This window comes from Embiotoca jacksoni, unplaced genomic scaffold, assembly GCF_022577435.1.
Source record: "Embiotoca jacksoni isolate LCO1_2020_lvr unplaced genomic scaffold, fEmbJac1.0.p SCAF_2, whole genome shotgun sequence".
Lineage (NCBI taxonomy): Eukaryota > Metazoa > Chordata > Actinopteri > Embiotocidae > Embiotoca > Embiotoca jacksoni.
The window spans coordinates 23,841,757-23,862,175 of record NW_027185340.1 but is presented as its reverse complement, the minus strand read 5'-3'; the positions used below and the strand labels follow the sequence as shown (position 1 = coordinate 23,862,175).

Sequence of the window (20,419 nt, the reverse complement as noted above, 5' to 3'; positions counted from 1 at the left end):
GCAAAGCAGCAAGCTAATCGCACATAATAGGCCTTTCCACTTTTCTGAGTCCTCCTCCAGAAATAGGATGTTATTATTATTCCCAGGCTCTATCTGCTGCACGGATCTCACTGCAAACAGTTCAGAGGGGTCAGACCCTCTGCTGCAGGGCTCAGTGACAGCTTTGAAATGAAAATCCCCTTTTAGCCCTGAGATACAACAGAGGTCGCCCCTCTGTGGTCTCATGCCTCAGGACTTTATGCAATCTGCAGTCAGTACTGCGGCGCGTGAGGAAGAGGAGGGTTTTCTCTGCTGCTCCTCTTACCTCAGTTGAACAGAAGAATCCAGACTGAAGTGGCAGGACAGAAGCTCACAGTGACGCGGGCTTATTTAGTCCTGAAACGAACAGTTTCTTTCAGTATCGATCAGCCTGAAGACAAAACTAACTTTGTGTTAGCTTTGTATTCAAATATGGAGATTAATGATTTGATTTTCTAAATGACTGATATTTTAGAAAACAAACAGTTAACTGATTCATTAAGAAAATAATTAGCATAAAATCTGATAGTGAGAGGATCTGAGTTAATGTGACAGACAGGGATGTCATGATATCAGGAAGTTGTTGTTACCTCTACCGTTCAAATTCCACGATTCTCTGTAACAGATTTAACACCACGAATTATAAATCTGTCAAATGAGTGTACTTCAACATAAATTCACTCTCACACACACACACACACACACACACACACACACACACACACACACACACACACACACACACACACGCACACACACACACACATTGTCAGACTAAACGAGATTGAAGGGAGCTCCTGAGGTTGTGAGCAGCTAAACATCACCCTAAACAAGCTATCGGTGGCCATTGCTTCAAGACATCCAGGTGTTGCAGTTACATTATGTAGACGTGTTGTAAATAGAAAGGTGACGATTGAAACACTCTTAACTTGAATTCTGGGTGCAGATCTGGACGTCTGTCTTTGAGCTGCTTTGATAAGTTTCGAGATGTCTCTTCCTTTCATTCCAAACGCTTTGCGACTGTCTGTTCACCAGGTTTTGTTCACGTATGACTTGTTCCTGATCATCTTGTCAGTCAAGGCGGACCTGATGCTGCACCTGCTGTCACCGTTCCACATGTTGTTATTGTCCAGTACCTACAGTTCCTGTGGCAACTATGGTACCTTCACTACGTACGGAATCATCCAAGAACAAGTACAGTCACGTTTTCAGAGTTTTGTCGTCATTCAGGTACTGAAGTATTCGTTCTCCTGACCTGGCTTGTAAAAGACGGTTTGAGGGATGGGTCAGGATTTTCAAATATTCGAATAGTTATTAGAATATTAAAAATCGTACAGTAAATGTAAATGTCCTTCCTTACTTCCCCTGTTTTTACTAGTGTCTGGTTGTAATGCACCGCTCCTTTAGGAGTTTATAACCCGACAGCATGAACTCAGCATTTGAGTTATTAGAATAAGCCAGCAGTTTTTAGTGTGTATGTGTGTGTTTACGTGCGGGCTGGGGTCGGTGGGACTATTGAATAATAGTCAAAAAGTTCAGAGTGATTATAGAATAGTACTTTTGCCTGAAATGCCCATCTCCTCTATGTTTTATAGAATTTGACATTTATATTTCTTCTACATGCTTCTGTAAATATGGATGAAAAGGACGTTTCAATCAATTGGTTTCCATATAAGAGAAAGACGATGAGGGCCAGATGCTGATTTGTCAGAAAAACATGAAAAAAAGAAGAAGATTAAAGTGCAGTGAGGAGCTTTATACGATGTCTTTACTTCACCCACTGCCCACTGAAATGTGCATTTGCTGCTGCAACAGCAAACCTATGCTGACAAGAGAACAATGTTGGAGTAAGCAACTCGCAGGCAGATTTACATTTTACTGTAAAACCTGAACGTGCCTGAACATGATGTGGAAGGAGCGGTCACAGGAGGACAAGAGCCGATCGGTTGCCTTTCTGCTCGCATTTCTGATTTCAGTCTGAATCCCCAAAGAAACAAGCAGCAGCTTGAGACGGAGAGAAAAGTGAAGAGAGCTTGTAGAAGCTTGCCTGTAATTTCACAATCAGATCACAGTGAGTTCAGAATTAGCTTGTTTTGAAATGGTGTCATATCCTCGCACTAACAATACTAAACAGCCCTGAAATAACATCTGGCTACAAAAACCTGCCTACTTTTTTTTTCTTGCATTGCAACAGGGCGTCTGAGTGAAATCGCTGCAGCCAGCTGTGTGCCAAACAGTCCAAAAGCAGAGATGTTTGTCATGTTGATTATGTGGCATTTTGTCTGCATTAAACAGTAATAACTGATATGTTTGGGGCCCTTGGGGCAGTGCAAACAAACCGTAAACACAACACACAGAATTAACCTTTTCACACATCCAGCAGTCACAGAGCAACATGATTATTTATTTACAGTCCTGTTTGTGTCTGATGAATGTCTCCTCTTTTAGCCCTGGTTTTGATATGTATCATTTTGTATTGTCTCCACTGCCTGATTTCCTTTTCTTTACATTGTGATTTGCTAAACGTGACACTGATTCCTCGTGAACACGTATAAAGATATTAAACACGTTAAAATGTGTCTGAACAACATCTGTGTCCATTTGCTTATGCAGCCTGGAGAACTTCACAAGCAAAGACAAAGATTCTGCAACAATCAACCACGACCGTTGCACATGGCTCCAGTTGACAAGGCTTATTATAATGAATGACTCAGACGTCCTGTTGCAATACAAGAAAAAAACTAGGCAGGCTCATAATTGCTTAAAAGTTAGTATGAATCTGCCATTTCTGCTGGTTTTCAGATAATAAGTCTTAAATGTTAATAAACAAGAAGAGACAAAACATTCCCTACCCACACTCAGACTAATTAACTGATAATATTTAAAGTCATAGCCAGCTTTCAACCTGACCCGACTTATAGAGCTCACCAGTTATGTGATGGATGTTTCTCAAGTAAAGTTTTTAAAATAGCTTCAGTGATCTGACCTTTCCAATTAGCCCAGCATGGGATGCTTTTCTCTTCACTTTTCCAGGTAACAGTGATACAATCATGTTTTATCGACACTCGTGCGACCAATATAACCAATATAATGTAAACAATTTAAGAGAGAGAGATTCTGGCAGTCGGATGTTCTATACTTTGTTTAAAGGGTTCAACACACTTAACTAGTAAAATACTATTTTGTATTTAAGGAGCCATTTTAGTTTGTTTAATCTTTTAGTGGTAAAGCAAAGTCTGTTTAATACTTCTTTTATTAATAATGATTATGAAATAATTCCTAGCATTTGTGACCAACGATGGTCCAAATTAGCTCTCCTCATTCACTGATCCACAGTTCTGTAAATACTGTATGTTTAAATGTGGTACTGATTTTAAAAAGTCCTTACTCAAAATTGCTAGTCCAATAATAAGTGAGAAGTTTGCATTCAGTGGTTAAATTGCTTAATGAGAGGATTGTACTGCAATGATGCTTGTGCAGCTTTACAAACATGAAATGATGCTGCACATCATATCCATGGTTTACCTAAGATTACTGTAACTGTACGGCAGTCAGATGTTTTATAGCCACAGGACAAGAACCAGTGTGTCTTCCAACATTAAAATGAAAAGTAGCTGAATTATTAATTGCTCGTTGAATAGTTAAAATGTCCATCTGTAGCGCAGCTGCACCGACACATTAAGAAGGAATCACTGTTATGTAAAAGAATCCACCTGCCACAGAGAAGGTGACACAGTCTGTGATTGGTCCTGTGTGCAGACCCCCCGTCTGGGCCAAAGAGGATTATGGGAAGGACAATGAGGTCGTACGGACTGCAGGCGCCTGCAGGTCCACAACTGGAGCTTCTGTTTACTTTCTGAACAATGAGGCAGGAAACATCTGCAGGCTTGAGATCCAACAGACATAACCTGGACGCTTTCCATCATCCGCTGACAACAACAACAAAACGTCCTCACGAACCGCCAGGCTGTTCTGCAGGTCCACTGATGTGTATACGACATGACAGAGGCTTCATTCACGCAGGTGTTATCAGCTGGAAACATCTAGATGGAATGAAACACTTCCACATGTGATATATTGATTAGAGATTAATAAATATCCTCCATTAACATCTAGTTTAGATTCGGCCTAAGAAATAGCGCGACTCCTTACAGGCTGTCTTGATGGTGCTTTTACCCTCTACTGAGTTTAAAGGGGTTTCTAGACATTTATGAGGAAAGGGGTTGATGGTGCAAACACCTCCTTCAATAAACAAGGACAAGATATTGTCCTGTTGGCAGCCGAACCTGCAGAAATGTGCAAAATCACTTCCCGTTTACTGTATTGTGCACATAATTCACCTCTCTCTCTGTCTCTCTGCACATCCTGTCAACTGTCACCATTTTATTAAAGCAAACATATTTTTAGACAGAGAAGACACAACATGTTCCACTTCCAGACAGGAATGACTGAAGCAAGTTTCCATTAGGAAACATCATCACGTGTAATTGTCGTGGTATTTGAAATGTTTAACAAGGTGAATATCTAAAATAAGAGCAATAAAGCACAACTTAGCAGTGCTAGCATACACAGGATGTTTTCCTTTCAGTTCAGCTTCTACATGGTTGTTTCTTTGAATGACTGACTGGGAGAGGCATCGGGCCATCAGGCGGCTGGCACAGCGACACACGATGATGAATCTCAACCTGTACTCCTGAGGTTTCCGCAGCTCAGCCTCAGAAATGAAAACACAAACCTGATATGAAGATGCAACATCTAAGCCTACGAAAAGCATCACAGGATGTTATAATATTGGACAAAAGAAGCACACTGACAGTTTAGCTATCAGAGTTACAAAGTACCTGATGTAATGTTAATGAGATGGTTAGAAACAGATCTGTCAATCAGCATTAGGGCCACACAACAATGATTTTTAATATTGATTATTGTGTTTTTCAGTACCTGTTTGACAGCTTGGTTTATAAAACATGACAAAAATAATCTCATAATCACAGAATCTTTGGCAGTTTTTGCTTTAACGAGTCATCGATCATCAAAAGAGTTGCCGATAAGTTTGATTCATTTAATTTGTACTTGTCGACTAATAGTTATTGCAGTAGTTATTACTTAGAAGAGGACACTTTGGCCAGATGTTGGCACCAGAAGAAAGGTTTGGTTGTCTTCAAAAAATGTTGAGTTTATTCTCTGCGTATTCTTAATATCTAAAAAAAACGATGAACTGTTCAAATAATTTTTCAATCAACATTCTCTCGTCCCAGTTTGTATGGTTTTGGTCTGTATAGTTAATTTCCTCAGTTTTAACAGCTGTCCAGGGGGTACTTTTTAATTAAACTCCCGCATTTCATTTATTTTTTCATTTTCATTTCAGATTACGTACTAAGAGCAGGGCTGGTAGGTGAGTGTGGTCGCGGCTCGTAACAGCCATGAACTGTCAGCTGGAGTGATAGAGACTGAGATTCTCCACTGGTTTCAGCAACCAGGCTTCATTCAGCTCCACCTCAGCTCCACCTCTTTGACCACTCTTGGATAAGCTGGGAGTTAGGCGGAGTCAGGCACTGCCAAGTTGACAACGGCCAGAGCCATCCAGAACTGGGCCTCAAAACTGCTTTTCAGGAAACCTATGGGTGACGTCATGGAAGCTACATCCATATTTTATATACAGTCAATGATTAAACTGAACTGATTTTAGTTGGTTGTAGCTAATAAAGTACCAGGTGAGTATGTGTATTACTAACTAAATATAGAGGCAACCTTGGGCGATCTGAGAAGCAGTTAAATGGAGAAGAGAAAGGAAATTAAAATATATACTTGGGGAACATCAGCACTGCATGAGCACACACAGTAAACTGTATTTACTCTCTCCAGTAACAATCAAAGCAGACCAGAATGGGTTCCAACGTCTGGAGACAAAGGCGAAGCCGCCTTTGGTGCGACCAGTGCTTTTGATTTGGTTCTCTTTAGTCTAAAAATAGACTTCCATCCATGTCAAATGACACAGGGAAATCGTTAGAGATTGTCCTCTCCGACAGAAAACTGTCCATTTTCAAGAGGAGAGGATGATTTCATCTGACAGTCTTTATAGTCGCTCTGCCTTATTCAGCACGCGAGAAAAAACAACCATGCCAAGTTTGCACATCATACAAACAGCATATTTGTGCTCGTTAAACAAAAAGTCTTTGTGATTTCAAATTTGCTGGATTGCTGCCTGCGTGCCTTGATTTTCCCCACAGTAAGCAGCAGTTTAGGTGTAATCCAGACAGAAATAACATAAAAACAGGTTTATATTCAGACTACCCAACAGGGCATATTTCCCGTCACCACCTTTTATTATGTTCTTTTCCATACTGCAGTTTCTCTGTCTATAAATGGTTCTAACTAGTGTTTACAACCTTGTGTAAATTACAGTGTTCCTGCTGCGTGTGACTTCAACTGTAGAACGTCCGTGACCTCGGAGGGAGACTCTCAGCAGGATAATATACTGACACAGGAACAAATTGTAGAAACATTGGCTATAAGCAGAAGAGAGCACCATACTCTGAAAAGGTTGGAATATTTCCAGCAGGCACGGACACACAAAACAAAACCATGAAAATAAAAATGCTAAGTTTTCCTGCTCTCGTGGCCATAAGCACAATTCAGACTGGATATGATAGGAACGTTCACGGCGTTGAAGCATCTGAGGATGAAACTCGCTGCTCAGACTGCCCGAGGTGATGCTGAAAATCTACATTTCTATAACAAAATGCACAACAGTGTGCCAGTTCGAGCTGGTCTGCACCTTTACAGTGAACACGGCTCAGCATTTTGGCCTCTTTGAAGTAGAGCTGAATATACTGAAAAGAAAAAAAGCGTGAGGCATGAATGGGCCTCTTCGTCTCCTGCGGACACATCTGTTCGCTCAAAAAGAAAAGTATGAGTAAAATCCCAGTCAAACGTGACTGAAGTATATCCATCTGATATTCTAATTATAGCAGCAATTATAGCTTTCTGGAGAAGAGGTGGAGAAGAAGGGTTTTGTTGTGAGTTGTCAAGCACCAGTGGATGTTTTTTAGTGTTCAGTTAAACTGGCACACTAAATCTGCATGTGGTATCATTTCTGAAATGACTATATACGAGAGTAAAGGTCTATTTAATTACGCTGTTCCAGTGGTTGGTTTTGTCTGCCCTCCAGTTTCATTTATATGCACATAAAGTTTGAAAATTGTCACAGCAGCATGAGCGATCAATTGGACTCATCAGACAAACACACTGTGTTCACAACGTACACTCTGTAACTCAAGTAACAGACGCTCGTATGGGGACAAAGTACTCAGCTGGTCTCCGCAGTTCCTCGGGTCCCGATTAGACCTCGATGCCTACACAGCAGTTATCGACTGCACTCCAAGCAGAATTAGCAGACTGGACCACAGCCTAAAGCCTAAAGCCTAAAGCCTAAAGCCTAAAGCCTAAAGCCTAAAGCCTGAAGCAACTGTGGGCAGATAACACAGGAAAGGAACAACTCTGCTCTGAGAGAGAAATCTCCCACCGGGAGGATACACACACAAACATATGGCCATTTAATTGGACACATGTAGGACAAAACACATTGAGCTGAGACCCACAATTTAAAACCGGGAGATATAATTTGCATTTTTTTCAAATCAGTGGTTCAGAGAAAACGCTCTAAGTCACTGCAACAAAGGAAGATGCCAAGGCTGTAACTTACTGTCAGGAGTTCTTTCTGGAAGGACTTCCTCTCTTTGCTCTCTGCATTGTTACAGTCCTCCTTCAGCCTCTCCAGCACCGATGCCACCCTCTCCGGTTCGCTGTCCAGCTCGGCACGGCAGAAATGCGTCAAGGGCAGGTTGCCGTATCCGAGTGCATCCGCGAACGCTCGCCAGCTACCGATGTTTTCCATCAGTATAGTTCGTACAGAGGCGTAGATGTACGTGAGGAACTTGCAGGGTTTCAGTATTTGCTCCAGTAACAAAGAAGTTGTGAGGTCAGGTCCGCTGAAGTAAATGGGTTTAACTTTGCCAACCACTAAAACATTCTTGGCATGAACAAGTCCCATTTTGCCCTGATAATATCCAATGTACCATTCTTTTGTCCACAACTGGCCCTTCAGCTTGATCTTCTCCTCACTCAACAGAGCGACAAAATCTCCTTTTTTGTATTCAAGCAAGTACAGATTTTTTGTTTGTCGGATGACAGTTTTGATTAATTTTCCGAACTTCAGGTTGTTTATTCTCCTGTCCTGGAAAACAGGGTACTTGGTGGCAATGGCGAGAGGAGACAAGACTATCTTGCCCACTTCCTTCTTCTTCAGGAATCGCCGTTGAACTGAAGTCTTTGGACCTGCTTTGGGTGGCGGTGTTGGTGTCTGGACACAAAACTGAGCCAGTATACAATCTTTGTCGTCTTTGACCTGGATTCTTAAGGTGAAATCAGAAACATCGTCTGTGTTGCGTGAGGCAATGATGTAGACAAGCCTGCTGACCTTGCCTAGTTTCACCTGGAAGCCCCGGACAACTCTGGCCTGCTCGCCAGCCTTTACCTCATAGTTGGCCATGTTAGAGTAAACTCCTACACGGAGGTCCTGAGGTCTGGACAAGACAAACTGGTGTTTACCCCAGAGCTGCAGCGCCACTGGTGGTGCAGACTGCGCCTGCTTGCCGACCTCGCTCACTAACAGTGTCTTTGGGGCACAATCGTGGCCAAACATAGCCACAACTGTCTTGAAGGACGGGTGAATATGTTTGGGACCGTACACTCCTAAAGTGATCTTTTTAAGCACGTGCTCCCAAACCGTGGAGTCTGGAGATACGGACTGAGCCTGAGCCACCACACACACATACATACACGGTTCAAGGTTATCCAGGCACACCTGGACTGTGTCTCCGTATATGTACGCCTGAGGAACGGGAGTGTAAGGTCCTTCTTTGCAATCACTGCGGACACACAAGACCTCAGTCGTCTGCCTGCTCTCCATTTTTACCACGACGGATACTTTCATTTCCAGGGTAACAGTAGTTTTGGTTTCCATGTTGCTGAGTTTGATCTCCACCACAGGGCTGACGGTGGTGCAGCGGTCGTTGTTGAGCTCAAGTGGTGGGTCAAGCAGAGCTTTAATTGAGATCTGTTGTGAGTCTCCTGGTGCCACGTGGCCCTCAGGTATGTGGATGCTGATATGGGTGTCTGGAAGCTGGACTGCACCTCCTGAGCTGTCCAGCCGACAGACAATGTTGGTCTCCACCGGCTGTGTTTGGCCCCAGCCTGGGTTCTGACCCAGTGAATCCAAATCATGGCAAGACCGGGCCAGTTTGCGGTGGGAGAGCCAAGCTGTCCGGAAATCCTCTCTGCTCTGGAACTGCTCTGGTGCCGGCGCTTTAAGGCCTCCAAAAAACCCAGAGGAGGCCTGAGGGGTGTCGGACTGCGCCTGCAAGATGGACAGCTCAGACAGGCTGTAGGAACGTTTGCTTCTAAAAAACGGGTTGTCCCTGCGCAATGTTTGCCCCACCCCCACAATGGGACTGAGAGGGTTGAAGTTGATAACGCCACTCCCAAAACCATTAATGTCGGCAGTGCTGCTGGTGGAGTTGGGCGCCGATGGAGTGAGCGTGTCAAACAAAAGGAGGTCAACTGATTTCTCATTACTGTTCTGATCAAGTGAGCTCTGAGGACCCCCATTTAGAAAAGGGTTTGTAGAGGTATGGTTTGTTGCAAAAGGATTCCCGTTTTGGAAAGCGGTTGGTTTCAGAATCACTCCGGCCCACTCTCCTAGAAGGTCCATTTCTTTGGCCGCCTCCTCGTGACAGTCTCCCACAGTGTCAATCATGCCGCTGTCGCTGAAGGACGAGTCTCTGTAATTGATGGGCTGCACGTAAGCTGCAGGGATGTAACCCATCTCTGTGTTGTTGTGAGCATACCACCACTCTCCTCCTGACGAGTCCAGAACGTAGAGGCGGTCCCCTTTAGAGAACTTCAGGGTGGTGAAGCTGGATGGGCAATAGTCTTTGATGGCAACGACTTCCCTGGCCGCACCGAAGGAGGCAGTCGCGTCCAGTCGTAAGGCACTGGGAGAAGGCACTGGAAAAGGAAGAATCATGTCAGGTTGTGGATGATGATATAACCTCATCATAAAATTGAGATTTTTCTCTGTGTTTAAATATGTGCAATTGATGGCATTAAACAGTTGGATAAAACATTTTTAATGCCAGTACCCATAGCTAGACTTCAATACACGTTCAGGAACAATACTGTTTCTTTTTGCATAACACTTTCATATCATACATTTCAAGAAAAAAAGAAAAGTACATTACACAAAAAGTTTAACTATTATAAAATAGACCTGAGTTAAAAATGCATTTCGTAGGTCTACATGTGCAAAACTGTTAAGAATAGAGAAAGGACAGTCCGGTTTCTCATCATTATGCCTTTAAAAAAAACACTATCCCACGTAGCAATGGACTGTCACCACCAGATGCTTTATCTAAGTAGAGCACAGACGTCCACTCAATCTGTTTCAGCACAGACAAGAAAAAACAGAAAGCCTGCTTACAGCTAACACAAACCAAAAGCACGAATGTGTCTCGAGTCTTCTCTGTATGTTGTATTGTCTTGATTTCAACCAAAATGAATTATGAGCACACACACTGCACTATTCATAACGTAGTTTATAAGGCAAACCATGCATCTGTCGCTTTTGATATTTTGACATTTTTGTACACGGTGCTGGGACTGCACTGACATTAAAGCCGGTGAAAAATAGAAGACAAATTTAGGTATTACTTATTAGACTTTACCATCAAAAGTTCAGCCCAACCCACAGCCAACCATCAGATTGGGACTAAAATGTTGCTAAACAGTGATTGGTGGCCCCAAAATCTGTCCCAGTACCTTTATCTAACCAGGTTACCAGTAGTTTATGTGTAAACCCACTTTAACCCACTGAGAGAAAAACAAAAAATAAGAAATACAAGATTCAGTAATGGAAAATAACCAAAAACTATTCCAATTTTGGTATTTCATTACAAGAAGCTGACTGAGGAAATACTGTAAGTTTGCAGAGGTGTCTCTTTCTACTTGTTAAATGCCTCTTCTAGTGTGATTGACTGACCTTTGACATCAGTGAGACTGGCTTCTGACACTCCGTCGCTGAGATCTATGAGCGTCCCCTCAGACTTGCAGCGAGGGAGGGAAGTGTTGTTGTTGTTGGTGGCTCTGATTCGATGGGCGGCCATGTTGGGGCCCGTCGCTGTGCACCGGTGGATGTGTTCGGGCTACTCCAATGTCCTTTTAGTTTGTGGCAAAAGCGGATGTCAAAAGCCTCCCATGATCTCTGAAATACACAGAAAATATTTATTATACAAAATATTTATTCATAATTGTTTTTATTATCCAGTTGTTAGTGTGAAACATCGTAATCGTTTCATGAAATTAATCTCTTTGACATTGATCAAACTAACATTGAATTCTGAACAGTTTGGGATTTTTGATGTGTCAAATCATCACAAACTAGCCAATAAACACCAGTGTATACAGTGGATGTGCATAAATATGAGTGTGATTAAAGTCATCCAAATATCTTTGATGCTCTTTCAGGAGTTTGGGTCTTCGTACACAGAGTTCGACCAACAGGGAAGTTGGAAAATCTTTACAAACAGAATAATAAATTAAATCCACGCAGTAGAGTTTTGGCTGTCTGGCTCATGAAAGCAGATGTCTGATTAATCTTCATAGATATTAGTTTATTTATCAAGAAAAATCTACCCCTTACTGCAATCATTAACACACTAGTAAAACCGAGTGGAAAATTATTAAGTTCCTTTTATTGCTTTTAAAAACTGAAAAGCAGAGTAGTTTTTAAAATATTCATATCAAAACTAACTGCCAGCTATATCACACATGATCAGTGTTTCTTCTAAATGGTTTGCGATTAACTTGTTAAAGCTTAAGGCTGGGGATGTTCTATATTTTCCTCACTATCATTAAATCCTCTGAAGAGACCAAAACAAACAGCTGTTAGTTCATCTCTGCATTGTGTGAAATTCCTGCCGTGCCGGCGGCTCCTGGTGAAGACGTGAATCTGTAAAAACTCCTCACAAATATACTTTTCTATTGATAGGACTGAATTTTGCAGCAAATGTTTCTGCAAGTTTAAATGCTACTGTGTCTTTAGTCTGAACAATGTTTGGCTGCTCTACATAATAAATGTGACATGTCCTGCAGTAACACAGTTTTTATACACTTGCGTAATTTCAGTCGACTATTTGCCATTTCCCAGTAGCACATATTGGTCATGTGGCATCGTAAATGTACATCATGCCAGGTTTTTGGATAACACGTCATTGCGTCTGCAGCTCCAGTCCCTAACTTATGTTAATAGACAGATATTCAAATACAAAGCTCAGAAAAAAAAATAATGGGGTAAAAGAAAATGTAGATGTGGGTCAGTAGAACAGCAGTTTGAGAGACACCAGGCTTTTCATTACAATCCATAATTTATCACGGTGTCAGCTCGTGGACGACACGCTGCACAGAGCAGAAGAGGTTGAAGGTAGTTCACTACTGACACACTTTATACAGCAGCAGACATCAGCTGGAACCATTCTGCCTGGCAACAAACTCCACCACTGCTCCTCTTAATTCATTCATTCTTATATGCTTATATCGTACACTCAGATATAGTTTAAATGCCAAACGTTTCAGCTTGGCTCCACCAGACTACTAACTATTAAATAGACCCATATATCACAGTGAATTTGGGTGTCGTGCTACCAGGCTAATGATATATGGGAGAGGCATTTATGTTCCCCTCGCCCCAGGAAAGTATCTGAGTTTTGACTCGTAAAATTGTGCCAATTAACTAAATTCAACTTTGTTGTGGAAGCCAAATGCACTTTCAATTCCAGGAGGCGAAATTGTTTCTTCCTAAAGTAGCAAAACAATATTTTGCCTTGACTGTGCCCCGAACTATTTTCATTGGCCCCTAATCCTAACATTAATCTTCCCACAACATAAAAAACAATCACTGCTGTATGCCCAGAGAGGACATTTATGCTTTTTTTTCGTCAAGGCTGTCCATCCTCAGGAAAAAAAGAAAAATAAATTCCACATCCAGGAGGAAGAGAAGTGTGAGGGAAGGTTGAACGACAGATTACAACATTAGGGGAGGTGATTCTCAAACGAGTTACATCTCAGCCTGGTCCATGACCAACCTGATGTTCTATTCCTTCACACCACACATTAACTACATGTTTGGTATTCACAAAATTACACAGAAGACCAAGTCAAAGGCTTGTTACCAGGGTTTCTACCAGAAACTGCTTTACAGCACTAAAATGAATCACATGCACTGATGAGCCATAACATCACAACCGCACAGAGGAAGTGAATGACGTTGATTATCTCAACGTCTGTGATATATTAGAACGCAAGTGAACAGTCGGTTCTCGTAGTCAACATGTTGGATATGAGAAATGGGCAGGTATGAAGACCCGAGCAACTTTGACTAGTTTCTATGCGCCCCGCGACTCGGAGAATCTCTGAAACTCTAAGACTACTGTTGTGCTCCCTGCAACCTTCGACTCACAGCTTACAGGACTTAAAGAATCTGCTGCTAAGGTCTCAGTTCCAGATACCACGGATCACCCTCACCACTGCAGGTCTCGGTGGGTCAAAGCTGTTTAGGCGGCACGTGAAGGACCAGTTATAAAGAGCTAGTCACAGTGTAGACTGTTGCATAATTTTGAATAATATTTGAACATGTTTAACTTGTTACAACGGCATAAACATTTAACCAAATACAAATAAGTGCTGCTCATGAACACTGAACATCTGAAAAACTCAGGACGTTCTTAAAAACCTGTTATTGATCAGCTTTTAGCAAACTAACCCCTAATGCTCTAAACTAAGATGGTGAACATGGTAAACATCAGACATACTGAACACACAAACAACACACGGTAAACACGGCATATAGCCGTCTGGTCATTTTACTAAATGCATTAGGGATCTCCATCTAGACATATTTGATTACTAACCTAATCAACCTGTGTTCATCCATCAACAACAATACACACAAAAGAGGATAGCACAAAGTTAGCATGAAACTAAGAGCCACAATGGCCAAATTAATAGGAAATAAATGACCTTATACTATACCTATTATGAAAAAAGCATTGATAATATCATGATTAGGATTTAACCACATCAATCAGATCTACTTCTCTTTCTTTTTGTCACACTCACTGAACCACTTTGTTCCTCCATCTAAAAGAGAACATTGTGATGCTGCAGTCACATTAACGTTAGTGCTGTTGTTCCTGCTGCTGCAAATAAAACATTTACACACACACACACACACACACACACACACACACACACACACACACACAGGCTGTCTGAGATAGAGGGAACACCGAGGCTGAAACGAACAGCTCTTCTGCTTTTAAGTATTTGTTTTCAGCTCCAAAACACAAGAAGTGTCCATGTTACAACTTCCCACTGTCCTGTGTTGACATTTAGGACTTCAGAGGAATCACGCTTAACAGTTTATAGCCCATTCATTGAAGCTGCATTATTATTTTGGTATGTAAAAGCTGCAGCGTCAGCTATTATACAGTATATGACTCTCTATAAACCTACATGCAAAGTGCCTGAGCCTCATTAAACTGGACAAACCAGCACTATTGTCTGACACCAGCTTATGATGAATCTGTATCCACTCATCCAGTGCAGCAATGTGCACAGGGATATGCTACATGTGCTGCACTCATACATGGATTCAACCTTCATTATTCAAAGTTAAATATCGGGTTTTTTCAACGCTATAACTCTTTAATAACCCCATTTGTATGATCTCTATCAAAACCCTCTAACCTTTATAACTCTGTTCCCATTATCCAGTTTTTACAGTGTTTAATAGCAGAGGTGGTCCGACTCGTCTGAAATAAAGACCACCTTCAGTGATGTCATTAAAAGAAGACATTAGCTGAAACATTACCTTTCTGTATGAAGAGAGAGCATAGTTTTTATTTCACACATTAAATGTCATATTCACAAAGTGTGACTGTTGATCGATGCATCTACAAACTAAACTCATCATGAAACAGGATGAACGATGACCCTGAATGAAGCTCTGCTGTTGGCATCAAGAAATCTTTAAGTATAAATGAGTATAAATCATTTATGTTGTTTACAGTCCCAAAAATGAGGAATCAAGGGCTGCTAACGAAAAACTGATTTATTATGAGTCAAACGGTTATCAGGCAGCAGCTTTTATAGAATGCTCTATACAGCCACAGCATACTACGTTAACTGTTGCTGAACATGCACCAAAACAGCTAAAGAGCACCACATTTTTCCTCAACAGCTGATGGAGACCAAAAACTGAACCAAAAGAAAGTGAATATCGGACTCACGCTCATCAGACTCCAAATACATGATCGTGTTGCTGAAAAAAAACACAACTGGCAGCGAGTTTTTCCTTTGAATAAGTGATGTTGTCTCAATGATACGCTCACAACTTGTTTCTGCCATCCCCCTCCCCCCCAGTGGGTGAAAACATCAGCTCTTAAAGTTCTTGATGATAAATCAGTTATCCAAAGTGTAGAAAATTAACCAATGAACTATCACATTTCGAAACTCTGGTAAAAGTGGAATAATCCACGTCACTGAAAAGTAACATACCACCAGTGTGTTAACCAATAATAGTTTGATGATTTCTTATTCACACTATACCAGTTAAAAAGCTTTTACATTGGTTTACACTGCAGCCATTTTGATGAATGAACTGAGATGATCTCTCGGGTCTTCTGCACGAGCCTCTTCAGTATTTCCAAAGCGCAGGCCAGAAACCTCTGGTGAGGCAGACTTCTGCTTTCATGCTGTGAGCCGCAAGAAAAGCCTTACGAAGATCTTAGGAGCAGAAAGTGTTGACGACTTTAGAGATATTTAAAAGCTAGTTGAGCAGAGATTTTACTTGCAATGCTTTATGGCTCTTACTTGTATTTTTCTTTTTTTAATATCTCTTACCAATCATTTTAATCTTCTCACATGTTTACCAGTGTTTTCCTGCTGTTTTATAGTTTTTTCAAACACCCACAAAGAACTTTTAACCGCACACAATATTCAATTATCGGCAGCTTTGATCCAAAAACATCAGTATCACATTCAATAACCCATTTTAGTCCGACCCTGTCAACTCGATCCTAACGTTAGCAGCTCTGCTGGACGGCATCTCGCCTCTTTGAACCGAAGGGGAGGCGGAGGAGGTGAGGTGAGGTCAGACGTAAAGTCTGGGTGGTCTGCAGCAGCAGATATCCAAACCTCAGCCTGACCACCCTGCACTGTTTAACTACCACTGCAGAACAATGGTGGGTGGGGTCATTCTGGCATGTAAATCTGAGAAAGCACAACAACAAGAAAAATGTCATGCAAATCACCACGTTGCCTGGTAATAAGGCGTTGGAGAGGCCGTAACGAGACTCATGCAGCTTCTCTGCTAACAGCATGTCAGAAACACTCCCTCTGGACTTCTCTAATAACATTTCTGCAGAGTTTAACTTCTCCGCTGTTAGTGCAGACTTTCATAATGTGTTGAATTAACAGTTAACACAATTTCATGAGTCTCATTGGGGGATTGTGCCAAGAAGGAACATCATTGGCTCAGATGCCAGTACTTCCTTCATAACCTTGACAACAGGGCCACAAGATAACCACAAAATAAGTAATCAGATATCATCACAGATTATCTACTCTATTAGATTCTCTGCCGAGACCTGGAGCCTATTATGGAGACGGTTCAGTTGAATCAGGCTCTCTGAGGGATCTGGCTTCACTTAACTTGTGCAAATTAAGAGTAATGCAGATAGACTAAGTGTGTAGATAAAGAGACTTAATGGAGAAGTATGTGACCAGAAAGTTGTATGAATTAACAGCTAAATTAAATTACTTAATCGTTTCTGGCTGTGGAGGAGAGTCAGCGCTCATTACTGAGACACGGTGCTGGATTTTAAAGCCTCTCTAACAGTTGTTGAAGATTTTAGCCTGAAAATTGTCATTTCACTTTCACAGACTGCGTGACATGAGGAGCATTTATATAGACAGAAACATTTATGTTTGGGAGTCTTGGGTTGGAGCGTGAAGGTCATAAACGCTCCTTTAAATGACGAGCTGGAGGAAAACAAGACGTTGAATCAAAGTCAAGGAAAATTTTCCACTTTTTTTTTTTTTTTTTTCCATTTGGAGGTGAATATATGTGTGTAAACTTATCCCTTTGACTACTGTTTGCCCCCTGGCTTTAAAAGTCAAACACTTCAAATACATCTTAACAGTTACAGAAAAAAGCAATATACCCTAAATTATTAACACACAACATTTAACAGGCTCCAGATCGTCCAATAAACCGCTGCAGCCGACTGTTCTGCAGCAGCTCCGAGGTAATTCGCTCATATCTTTTGTTTGCTGCCTTTCCCTGCACAGTTGCTTAACCGTACCGATCCACTGTCAGCCTTGTTAAAGCCCGGCGGGCCTCTGGCTGCCTTCTCGACTGTCCTTCAAACAAGAGATGGCGGACGAGGAGGGAGGCCCTGTTGTGTTAACTGCTACTCCAGACTGACAGGACTCTCCCGAACTGAAGCTATGAATATAAAATCATAATCCTGTCTGTCACTCTCTAACCTCAGCGCTCATCTCCTGTCTGGGCTGTGAAGTGGTCATTGTCAATGCGCAGCGGGAGTGTTGACCCTGCTGAGCCACCGTAAGCCAATTTCCATACTTGGATTCACTGCAGCGGCCGAAGGAGAACATCGCAGCTTTAAAAAAAGAAAATGACGTTACAGAGCCTTTTCTTCACGGTCAGAGGAAGTGCTCTACCAGACTGTCATCCGTGCCACTCTTTTCATTCAGCAGCTCGCTTCCTGCAGGGTTGATGTCCCCGAGGAAAAGGTTGGTGCCAAACGGTTTTTATTACAGAGTCACTGAGAAAACACAAAGTGCCTTTGAACAGCGGACAAGGTACATAAAATGTTTTTGTCCTGACAGTCAAAAGGAGGCAAAAGAAGAACTGAGTTAATGAGGAGAGCAACACAATGAACTACAGGTAGGTAGTTGGTTAGAGTTATTCTACTGTATGTTGCTAAGCAGGCCGAGCCTGGTGCAAACCCCAAATCGTTTACGGACGTCCCGTCCGCCTGGGCGTAGACCTCCGGTTAATTTTAACCAATCAGCTCGTGCTCATGCAACTACCCACCTTGTCCGTCAAAGCGTTTTTTTTCCTCGGCACAGCGTCGTTTTAAAGTTGTTTTTAATGAACGCCAACCGCTGGACAAGACGCTGAGCGTTTGTTCCTCGCTGAAGTGCTCAGTGCGAACGCTAATACGAGCCCAGACACCAGACTGTTATCACAGTGAAGGAAGCTGAAGCTGTGAGCGACAGTCGGTGCAGCCAGGCTAAAGCCCCAACCCCCATCCGAAAAAACTATGAGCACGCTCCTGTTCCACAACAGAAACTTCCATCACTTCTCATAACAACTTCCATCAGTGAACAATTTGCCTTAAAGTCTCTTCAGCGCCTCACACACTGCAGGTTTTTAGCTCCCAACTGTCAACTCTGATCGACCGACTGGAACAGACTCGGTCTATTTCAGGGTTTTGCCTTCCATTGTAACGCTTAGACGCTGCGCCCGACTGCTTTTTTTCTCAGTGCCTGAGCTCAATGAGAAGGAAAACTGCGCGGGTGTCCTGTCACCATCATCATCGTCACACACTCTGAGTAGAGTTGGAAGTTAGCGGTACAGCTGTGTGAATGTGGCAGTGCAGTGTGTGTTCAGTTTAGACTATTTGTCAGTGAGTAAATGTCCCGTCTCTTGCTCGCCAGCCGCTGATTAAAGTGAAGGGGTTAACCTCAATGTTAGCAAGAAGCACAAAGTCAGTCCAAAATGATGTGAAAATGCAGCCTTCAGTCCGATAACTGCTCCCACCCACCCCTCAGTGCAACAACAGCACCGAAGCCCCCCAGAAACTGAGAAAACCCTGATTTTGGTCTGAAATTACAAATACAACCAGCTTGAAAATCCTAACAAGTGAAGTTAAGGAAACCTGAGTGGAATGGCAGTCCGCTTATTCCCCCCTAACGAAAACCCAATCGCATGACTGGATTTGCCCTGTTTGTCTTCGGATGGCAGATGAACACGTTCTGTAGCATTCTAGCGTTTGGTGCGCAGCACTAAGCAGCTGAGGCTGATGGGGATGTTATCAGTTTTGCTGGTGTGAATTAAAAAAGAAGAATCGTCAGGAGTTAAAGTGGTACTTTGGTACTTAAGATGTGAACAGGCAGAAATATCTGGATGAAATTGCTAATATGGTTTAAAATGCATTAAATGTTCAATTAAAGTTGACACTATTAAACTCCTAACACACGTACGGTGACACCATCAGCGCTGATTTGACTTTTCAAGCAAAAGTCAGGTTGTCAGGTTTTGGATTGCCGGTCAAACAAAACAAGAAAAATCTCCTTGAACTGATGTGGAATGGACACACTTTCTATTTTTCAGGCATTTTATTGACTAAATGATTCACAATTTAATGGCATCAGACAGATTAGAATCCCAACAAGAAGCTACTTTAATCTTTCAGCATATTCTTGTTTCCATATGAAACATTTCTGTTGGTAATCTCTCGGTTGATCATGACATGATTTTCCAGCATCACGAAACATAAATAAAGAAGGTTTTCTTGCTTTTGCAACCTTTGGATCACAGACTGTGATTTGAAACAGAGACTTCCCTCCTGCTTACTTCTGTTCAGTTTATGCTCTTGCTCCACATGAACAGGAAACTATACTGTGTGCATCTGAATAGAAAAGAAGAAGCCGGCAGTGGATGAACATTAATGAAGCTCGAGCAATAAAACTGCTCAATGCACAAGGTCAAAGACATGACATCGTTCTCCCCGCAGCAATAGAAGCATCACGATGACCAAATCGCTGGCTTCATATTAGCCCTCAGCGCGGGCCGGGCCTCTGCTGGGAGTTTAGGGACGACTGCTCCTTAGCAGGAAGTGGCTGAGGAGGAAATGCCTTTGTGATGAGAGGCGGCTACATCTCTGCTGACTCTCCCTGCCTGCTACATTTCCTCTGATACGCTGTTCTAATCTGCTCACTCAAAGTCAAGAACAAGAAGGATGCTTAAGACAAAAATGAATAAAAAGTATGTACTGTACCTGAGTTTAGCTGCTAGGAGGTTTAAAGTTTTCTGGACTTGAAATGAGAAGAATAAAAACTAACTTTCATTATTTGTTTTCTCGCCACACGCAGACTGAACAGAAGTTAAACAGATCCCAGCGCTGCTTCATATTTAAACCCTTTAACTTTGAAGCAGAGTCGTCTGGGTTTGTTTGCGGCGTCGGACGCTAAACGA

The 20,419-nt window shown here is 42.1% G+C and overlaps 1 protein-coding gene across 2 annotated transcripts in view; it reads right to left on the bottom strand.

Moving 5' to 3' along the window:
* Nucleotides 1–20,419, bottom strand: part of LOC138201546 (SH3 domain-binding protein 4) — a 43,677-nt gene that overhangs the window by 10,795 nt on the left and 12,463 nt on the right. For both annotated transcript variants that reach the window (XM_069155139.1, XM_069155140.1), the window contains exons 2-3: nucleotides 11,117–11,338; nucleotides 7,724–10,086 (exon numbers count right to left, since the gene is read on the bottom strand). In XM_069155139.1, the coding sequence (XP_069011240.1) occupies nucleotides 7,724–10,086; nucleotides 11,117–11,240 (2,487 nt within the window). In that variant the 5' untranslated portion in view covers nucleotides 11,241–11,338. The remainder of the gene's footprint in view (nucleotides 1–7,723; nucleotides 10,087–11,116; nucleotides 11,339–20,419) is intronic.